We start from the raw sequence: 9,740 nt of genomic DNA, 5'->3' as shown, positions 1-9,740 counted from the left end.
TCCAGTGGCATAGGCCGTAAATATTTGAAGGTTTTACAGCCTTTGAATTTTGATTTAGTTTTTGAGGTTAGAGACCTCAGAATGGGCTCAAATTTGAAGGGTTGCCTCCAGAGACATGTCCCATCAGTATGCAACTGACAGACTCTGAATCAGAGGTCATTTGACTAGGTTTTGAAGTATTTGAAAATTTGCTTAAAAGGCTTTTAGGACTTGGCCTTTTAGCATTGAATTTTAGTTTCAATTTCTGGATTTGGATTGAGTTTTGGATTTGATTGATTAAATGTCTGGATTGATTTATGATCTAGGTAAATCCTAAAGTCTAACTTCTAGAAAGGTCTTAAGGTTTAGAGTAGATCCTAAGGTCTAAAGTCTAGAAGGATCCTAGGATAGATCCTAAGGTCAGGATTCTAGGAAGATCCTAGAGTTTGAATTGATTTGGGAATTGAATTGATTTAGGGGCAAGATTGGTCCAAGTGACCTCATACAAAAATGAGGTCAACAAATCTCACAAGTGCCCGTAATGATGATGAACTCGTCAATTTCAATTTAAAGTAATTCAAAGACGAAATGAGTTTCGATTGACTTAAACTACCTTTGAGAAGAAAGTCTTGCCTATTTTATTGTGTAGGGTGTTTGAATTCACATTAATGAGTTATGTTAGAATATATGGAATCTGATTGTGTCGATTAATCAGATTGTACGATTGTCTTAGACCTCAATTAAATTTCTTATGTTTGATGCGCCTTTCCATGCTTGGGTTCGAGTGCTTTGCATATGAAAGTTTTTTTTTTTTTTTTACAACGCCCCTACACTGTATACCTGAGCGCTCAATGTAGTGCATCCGAGCGCCCCAATGTTGCAATGTTTGTTGGGAGAAACTACAATGAGCATAGCGCCACAACATTCTAAATTTGGTGCCGCAATGTTGTGTAGTGTTGTAGTGTTGCAATGCTACTGGTTTGAGCTTCACAACATCACCAAACAAATCTGAATTAGAAGTTTGAGCATCGTAGCACTCCAAACTGGTATCACAACACTTTGAGGGTTGAATATTTTTCTTTCTCATTTTTTTTCTCAAGGGTGACATCCCTTGGTGGTATATACTTGATTTTCTCATGTGTTTTGAGCGTGAGAAATGTGTAAGAGAGAAGTGAAGCAATGATAGAGCAAGAAAGAAGAGAGATCTGTACTTATTTCTCCCAATTTTCATAGCGAATTTTTTGTTGTAGTGTGGCTCAATGATTTTTCCAGATTTCCGATTTTTCCCGTTAAATTATGGCATTCTTTCATTTCAACTGCTTTTACTTTCTTGGTTCTTTATTGTATGATTTACTTTCACATCCCCAACAAGTCGGGTTTAAATTCAACCCAAATTGACCAACTTAAAAATGCTTAACCTAACTTATTTTAATAGAGTCGAAATACTCTATCTCGACCAGACTAAAATCACATACTAATAACCGAGATACGACATATCAAACTTATTCATTGGACCCAAGTAATTGAAATATTTTGTTGGAAAATACTTTAGTTTTGATTAATAGATTTAGATTATCAGACAAATATTATTTAATCAGTTTAGGCCTCAAAATCTATGTGGCTACTTGGATTGGTAAAAATTTAAGATCACCTTGCAACTATGCAAAACAAATATCAAGATCTTTTAATTTTTTTTTAAAACTTTTGGCGGCAGCTAAGGCAATATCTGTGTCCCGCTTCCAACAGATCCGACGGCCGCCGCGCTGCAGTTAGAAGAAATCGAGCAGCCAGCAAAGCAATTTCCATCCCTAATCACCCCTTATGATTTCTTCTTATAAAAGGATCTCCGGCGATCTGATAGAAATTACTCAAACCGATCGATCCGCTCAATTTCTTTTCCTTGTCTTCTAATTTGCTAAGCCTTCCGATAAACAAGATGTGTGGCGGCGCCATCATCGCGGACTTTATCTCCGCCTCTGAACTCCGGCCGGGTGTGTCTTCTATTGCATTGATTTCCTTCTTATTGATCCGGAATAAATAAATATTGTTCAGGGTTTTCTATCTGGTTTCTAATTAGTTGAAGAGAAGCGTAAGACAGAGCCGAAGAAACACGAGTAACGCAATCCCAATGTTAATTTCCCTACCGTGGAATCTCCGCTGCCACCATCTCCTCCAGCAACGCAATCCCAACGCCTTCTTGAACCAGTCGCCGGCCATGGCAGAATCCCCTTGACTTCTCCAGCATTTAGGAGCTGTCTGGCAAGAAGCAGGATTTAACCATTTAATATTAGTAGGATTTAATAAATCCTATTAAAATTAAATCCTAAAATCTGTTTGGTAAAATAAGTTTAAATCTTGTTAAATTCTGATAAATTTATTTGGCAACATAAATTTACATTGCCATGTTAACTTGATCTAAGCAGTCGAGTACTCAACTTTTCTGTATAAAAACTTACCTCAGTCAAGCGACCAAAATCCTCTATTTATTTCCATGGATGTTAAGTTGTGTGGAAACAAGCAAAAAAAAAAAAGTTCAAATATAATCACGATGCATCATTGAATTTCTTTTGAGAAAAATATAATACAAAATTTATCTCAGTAATATGCTATCTCAAAATAAATCCAATAATTACAAAATTGGCATCATGCATTTAGGCCAATTAAGACAGACTCACACACACATCATATACACAAGACTCGAATTCAAAGCCTCTTAGTTGGTAGCATAAACTCCCAACCAATAGACTAAGACGAGCTGTGTCATCTCAACTCCAGGTATACAAATGCATAAACAAGACACAAATCGCCTATAGTTCAGTTCATTTATCTTCCCTCTTCAAGAAATTATACTTGATCTGTACAACTCATCCTTACCAACTGCAGGAGAATATCTGTGATTTTGGCCTCGCCAATCATTAGCTTCTGCTGATGCCAAAACCTCACTGGCATTGTTCCAGTACCAGGGTTTGAAATGGGGAAGAAGAAGATGATCATTGGAAGAGTTGGCTGGAAGACTAACAGATCCCCAATCTCTTACTCCAGGACTAATCTCTCGAACTCGGCGCCGAACAAGCAAACCACCAATGTCTTCTCTTCTGATCTGAGAAATGGTTCGGAGGATGGCCATGTTGAGGAGGAGAACAAAAACTGCATCTTCATCTGGCAAGAATTCTATTGCTTGGAGTTTCCAGTTTAGAAGAGCAGTGGCTTTGCCATCTGGGTTATCTGGGTTGGATCTTACTATGGTGATGTACTGCTCCTCCTCTTCCGGATTGTTTTCGCTAACTTGGTATTGCAATTTCCTTCCTTCTTGCAGAACAACCTGCATGAGATTTGCCAGACTTTCAGTGAAAAAAAATATATAAAAAAATAAGTTGATTCGAGTCGAGCCTCCCCAAAATGAATCGGCTCGATCCATGAGCTGATTTCAAGCCAATTTATATGTTCCCAGCCAAGACTAAGGCTTTGTTTGGACGGCTTTCTTGATGCTTCTTAAAGAAGCTTTTTAGCACAAAAATTAAAGATTTTAGTATTAAAAAGCTGCTTTAAAAAACAGTAAAAAAGTGGTCCCAAAGGAAGCCTAAGGCTTCATTTGGGATGGCTTTTTTTCTGCTTCTTAAAGCAGCTTTTTAGTAGAAATTTTTTTATTTTTATACTATGAAGTTGCTTTAAGAAGCAACAAGAAAGTCGTCCCAAACAAAGCCTAAATCAACTCAAAATCAAACATCCTTAGTTAAAAGGATTCCTAATAGCAAAAATGTCTAACATTGTCTCATTAGTGCTATAATTGTTTACATATGATAACGGCTTCTAAGCCTGGCAATTTTGAGAAGCAAGAAAAATGAATGTCTTCCAAAAGAGGAATTTTGGGTCAAGATATGTTGTCCCAACTTCATTTAGGATGGATTTTATATTCATTAGATTAATCATATATTATACTCATCGTGATCAAAGCAAATTCAATAACTAAAAACCATCAAGATCAAATTTGGATAAGATATCACAACACAAATTTGGTTATGATGACTTTTCTACCACAATTTTAGAAAGTACTCAGTAAGAATGCTCATAAAAGAATTAATGGCAGAGGAGATTGTAATACTGATTGATCCGAGCTCTCATTCTGAAGCTGAAAGCTCAATCCATGCTCCCAACATATCGTTAAGACATCTCCAGTCGACAAAGACCAAACAATCTTTCTATCATTTGAATCTTCTCTTGCAGGAGTTGCAACACCAACTACCTTCTCTGATCACAGAAACAAAATTCCGACAAAATAAGAAAACATTCATAGTCGAAGTATATGAGCAAATAACTAGCTGGTTCTTACCAGGAGCATAACCAACTGAACTAGCAACATAAGACCACTGGCCTTCACGTACTTCTATAATTCTCTCATCCCATTTAACTGCTACTGGATTGTCAGCTCCTCTCCTCCAAAACCCCCTACCTACTCTACACATACACATTAAATCTTTGTAAATTAACTGATATTACAATGTTATATAACCATATTTTAATGCAGAAGAAGAATTAACCGTGTACGGATAACAAAGCACTCCCTTCCGGCATGATCGAGAACCGTACGAGATAACCAGCGACCTTCTTGAGGCCTATAACGTTTCATTTTTAGTATAACATCTGAGATCATAGCACCAGAGTCATCAGTCACACAATCTGGAACAGTTTTCAGTAAGTATGGAGCCTGGACTGGGGGAGTTACAGATGACAAAGCTCTAAGTTCAAACTCAAGTTCTCGGATTAATGTCAGCGTCGTCGAACGTAGCAAATCATTCCAGTAAAAGTATATCTTTTTAATCAATTTACTATTTCTCAGGAAACCGTTTCCACGTTTGCGAACTTCAATCACAATGCCTCTTGCGCTGAACTCACAATAAAGGTGCCATGTCTTCCTCCATTGTTCTGAAGATGATGACTCGGAGATGGACTTGTCCAGTTTTAACTCCTTGTGAGATCTGACCGTTCTCATTCTCAAAAATGTCTTATGGCACTCCTTTTCTTCCCATTTGCCTTTGAGAAATACAGTCACCTGTAGCAATTAGTTCAGTTGTCTAAAGAACCATATTAAGTAAACAACAAAAAGGTTATTATGGTGATGATAACCTTTATTTTACTGCATTGGCCTTTTTAGTAAAAGGTTGATAGGTTAACTAATGGTGATGGATGCTTTCTACCAAAGAAACTTAGAAGCAAGCATATATTTTAGATTGGATGCATGTAGACGGCATCAAGCAAAGCTAAAAGAAAAACTAACACAGAATATCATCATTGTTTTTGCAAAAGTAGCTGAATTTAAATCCTACGAGTCAAGCTTGAAGCACAGTCCATTTAGACTACATGTTGAAGACTGTGGAGGCTTAATGTTAGTATGTTACCAACCCAACATACTCAAACTAATATAGTGGGTATGGAGGTAAGAGAATAGGGAGTCTTGTTCAAACTTCAATACATTAATAGAGGATCAAATTACAAGCACTGAAATCCTTATTTATAAAAATAGGATTACATAATTGTTGCGTCATAAAATATTTGCGGCAGAAGAGAGATAAAATTTAGCATCCTAGCTTTGTACGAAGATTCGACACACACACAGATAAGAAAGGGTTGCAAGAGTCATAAAAGACATCAAGATTTTTACGTGAAAAACAACTAAAAGGGGAAAAAATCACGAAGTCTGGTTTAGTTAAAATAATTCCAATTGTATTTGTAGTCGATTACAAATGATACCCTTCATCGGGGGAAGGCCTTAGCTCAATGTATCAAATATACATCATATAGAACACATTACATGGTGGGAGTTGGAATAGTCTAGCGATATGAGAGTTATTCTCAAAAGAATTTGGCATAATTGTTTGGTTGGTAAGACAATAGTAGGGCAACGGAGGTCGGAGGGGCCGTAGTCGGACGACTGAGGCAGTGGGGACTGTTGTTGGGTGATAGAAGTCAGAGGGACTATAGTCAACGAACGACGGTGGTCTGAGGGACCATAGTCGACGGGTGATAGAGGTCCGAGGGACCGTAGTCGGACTACTGTGGTTGGAGGGGCCGTAATCGGCAGGCAACGATGGTTGAAGGGACCGTAATCAGCGAGCAACGATGTTTGGAGGGACGATATTCGGCGGGCGACGATGGTCGAAGGGACCGTAGTTGGTGGGTAACAATTGTCAGAGGGACCGTAGTTGATGGGTGATGGAGGCCTGAGGGACCGTAGTCGGCGGGTGACAACGGCTGAAGGTGACCGTGGTTGGCGGGCGATAATGGTTGGAAGAACCGTAGTCGGTGGACGACAATGGTCGGAGAGACTGTTGTTGACAGGCGACGAAAGTTAAAGGGACTGTAATCGGCGGGAGACCTGAGGTCAGATAAATTGTTGTTGGAAAACAACATTGGTCAAATGAAGGCCTAACGGTGGCTACCGTATGGAGATCCGACGGTGATGGTCGGGCAGAGATCCAGCAGCGGCGGACTAGTGGCAAGTGTTCACCGGTGGTGTTGTCAGGATGGAGCTTCGAGATGCTTCAAATTTCAGTGCTCTCTTGAGTCTCTAGCCTAGGGTCTAAGCCTCCAAAATCCCAAGCACGCTCTCATGTGGGAAGATGGGGGCTTATTTATAGATTTTGAGAGTGGCATGACTCATAAATATAGAGAAGATTCAGGGTAAATTCGGAGTGGTCCATCGGATGACCCATACTAATTCCTTCGATCTTTGAGCATTTATTCAGCATTTAAGTACCTTAACGATATTAGCATTAAGTTATTTTGGGCTTGTTGGATTTGTCTCGTCGAGTCGGTCAATTCGATTATAAGCATGCTATATTTGGATATCATTTGGTCATCAAATTAATTCTCTCAAACTTCCTAATATGCTTTAAGGCCCTTGCTTTGAGCCCCGATTGGGTTCGGATTTGACCTATTTTGGTGTTGGGTTCGTCTTACTGAGATGTTCAATTTGACAGTAAGTTTGCTTAAATTGGTATTCGGAAGATCCTAAATTTAATTTTGGAAGTTACCAACTAAGACATGCCTCGAGATTTGTGCTGGACCAAGGCGATTTTTGGTGACGTATCAATGATAAAATCAAACTAATCCAATTTAAATATAAATATGTCCTAAAAACACTACAAATTAATTTAAAAAAAAAATCTAAATTTTTGTTTATTGAAATCAAAATCAAAATATTATAAATAATAAAAATTTCAATAATTTAAAAAAAATTAGAATAGTCCAAACTTTTTTTAAGCATGTTTTATATTGTATTATTGATTATTATATAAATATAAATCTCACTCAAGCTGATGTATTGAATGGGGGAAATATTGTGATTATCGAGTTATGCATATGATTTATCCATTGAGATGTGTAGGCGAAAGTCACAATTTTTCATGGATGATCGTATGTATTATTCCTTTTTCTTTCTCATTGATCTATTTGCGCAAAGAGTAAAGGCTTACGTAGTACGGTCGTATCCTTTGCATTCTGATTCCCACTTGTAGCATCCTTTCAGAGATCTACAACAACAGAAGCCACAAGATGGCAAACTAATTCTATCGAGTACTACTTTACCAAGTGTTGTTGTCAAGCACTAGTATAACATTATTGCTCGAGTGCTCGACTATAACTTGCTAGAAGCAAATAGTTGACTAATGTTAGTTGGATACTAATAGCAATCGGCCAAGATAAAACTACTCTCCAATTGCGAGACAAATTAAAAGCCATACAATTCAAAATAGAAGAGATATAATAACAACAAGGCAATTATTTTGTACCATCAAATGACACCTATATTGTCATAAATGTCTATCAACTTTGCTTCGTTCATATTGTACATATACTTGTGGCTATCTTCGAGTCAAAAAGTTCTAAGAAAATTGAAAGAGCGGTGCAAATGATTCAAGAGTGCCAACCTCCATAAGGAACCTCGGTTGAAGGCCTTTGTAATGGCGGTTCACGTCGCTGTTCAATGCATCCCAGTTGAAGAACAACCTCCCTGGTGACGACGGAGGATCCATAGCTACCCCAGCTCGCTCGTATGGCTCGTCGAACTCCACCTCCCACGCCCTGATTGTCCTCTCCGCCTCCTCCGTGGTCACCTGGTCTTTGAACCCCACCACCCTCCTCCCCAAATCCCCCATCCCCTCCATGTCTGTAACATATCTTCCAGGGAAACTCTGCTATGCACCGCCGCCAAAATTAGAACAAATCCATGGATACAAGAACCACCTTCCATGAAAAAAATCAATCTTTTAGGGTGAGGAATTACCTGGTGGGTGTGCCACATAAGGCGAATATCTGCGGCTGGCACCATCCTGAAGTTCCTTACTGCCGATTTCTTCATCAGGAGCAGAAAATTTATGTACCTCCGCCGAGCAGAGACAAGGTAGACTATCTCTGGAACGAATGGATCGGAGAAGAAGGAACACAACTCACTGTGCTTAGCCACGGACGCGAAGATTCCACTACTAGAGCAGGCATCTGAGGTGATTACAACGGATGAATTATCCTCTTCGAAGTCGAAATCAAAGGGCTCTGATGGATGGCGGTCGTTCCAGATATCGCGGCAGCGATCGGCAGCGTATTCCTCGTTCTCCTTGTCAAGGATAGCCGGCCGGTCTATAACCGCCCCAAATTTGGAGACACAGTATTCGCGGTAATGCTCCTGTGGTGGAAAAACCCTCGATATCGAGAACAGCAACGAGTGGAAACGGGAGTTGATGATGTAATACTTACCGAATCCAGGCAGTGGCAAAGCCAGACCCATTCAACGTCCAGCGGCGGGAGAAGCATCGGAACCGAAGACAATTCGCTCGATAGATCCGCCATCATCGGCATCCATATCTCCTCGTACCTGAAACCAATCGTTAAATCAATTCGACTACAGAAACTATAAGAGGGAGGGAGGAGGGGAGAGAGAGAGAGAGAGAGAGAGAGAGAGAGAGAGAGAGACGGGGAGGAGGAGAGAGAGAGAGAGACCGGCGGATGGAATAGAGGATGGCGGAGGGGTGTTGGAGGATAGGAGAGCCGGCGACGGAACGGAGGAAGGAGAGATGGCGGCGCGCGGCAGCGACTAGATCGATGGTGATGCAGAGCTTGCTGGCCTCTTCTGTGAGGGAAAAGGAGGCGAGGGCGGCGGCGGCGGCGTTGCAGCTGCTGTCGCAATTGTGGTGGCTGCCGGAGGAGACGCTGTTGTCAGTGGAAGAGTTGGGCGAGGTGGCAGTGAGCCCGACATTTCGGCCGGACATTTCGGTTTTCTTGACGTGGTAGTTTAACAGTTGCGGACCGGTGATATGTGGTGATGAGTAAGTAAGAGTTTCTTCAAGTAAAAAAAATCAAGCAGCAAAGTTTGACAAACATTTGATATAAAATTCGCAAGTTCTTTTTTGGGAAAAATTTACTAAACTTTTTTTTTTTTTTTTAAGAAAGAATTCGTAAGTCTACTGAGACTCATTTCGGATAATTTTTTGACACTATTTTTTACTATTTTCAAAAAATTATACTAAAATTTTGATATAGAAAATAGTAAAAAAAATTCCTAAATGGTTAAAGTTAGTTATTTATATCAAAAAAATAAACTAATTATTACTTAGCAAAGAGTATATTCTTCAAACATTGAGATAAGAACGGATAGTAAAAACTAGCTAAGTTGTTTGCTAAAACCCACAAACTTTGTGGAGTCTCATAAACTATTTTATAAAATCATGTTAATTATATTTTTTAAAGTATTTAGGATTTAAATAATCGAT

General features: G+C 39.3%; 1 protein-coding gene across 1 annotated transcript; it reads right to left on the bottom strand.

Moving 5' to 3' along the window:
• Positions 1–2,443: 2,443 nt before the first annotated feature.
• LOC110100868 lies at positions 2,444–9,363 on the bottom strand. The gene is made up of 8 exons (XM_020828577.2): positions 8,971–9,363; positions 8,728–8,845; positions 8,261–8,656; positions 7,905–8,168; positions 4,518–5,029; positions 4,310–4,434; positions 4,082–4,227; positions 2,444–3,301 (listed from the first exon to the last, which is right to left on the bottom strand). Exons 1-8 carry the CDS (start codon positions 9,237–9,239, stop codon positions 2,816–2,818), a joined length of 2,316 nt encoding a protein of 771 aa, XP_020684236.1. The 5' UTR covers positions 9,240–9,363; the 3' UTR covers positions 2,444–2,815.
• Positions 9,364–9,740: the final 377 nt, after the last annotated feature.

The sequence above is a fragment of the Dendrobium catenatum genome, unplaced genomic scaffold, assembly GCF_001605985.2.
Source record: "Dendrobium catenatum unplaced genomic scaffold, ASM160598v2 fragScaff_scaffold_1271, whole genome shotgun sequence".
Taxonomy (NCBI): Eukaryota; Viridiplantae; Streptophyta; class Magnoliopsida; order Asparagales; family Orchidaceae; genus Dendrobium; species Dendrobium catenatum.
Note: the sequence above shows the minus strand (reverse complement) of the source record. Positions and strands in the feature narration are given on the sequence as shown.

Coding starts and splice junctions, on each gene's coding strand:
- LOC110100868 (XM_020828577.2), bottom strand. CDS start 9,239: ATGTCCGGCCGAAATGTCGGGCTCACTGCCACCTCGCCCAACTCTTCC. Junction 5,030..7,904: donor AACCGAGGTTCCTTATGGAG/GTTGGCACTCTT, acceptor TAATTGCTACAG/GTGACTGTATTTCTCAAAGG. Junction 4,435..4,517: donor TGCTTTGTTATCCGTACACG/GTTAATTCTTCT, acceptor GTGTATGTGTAG/AGTAGGTAGGGGGTTTTGGA.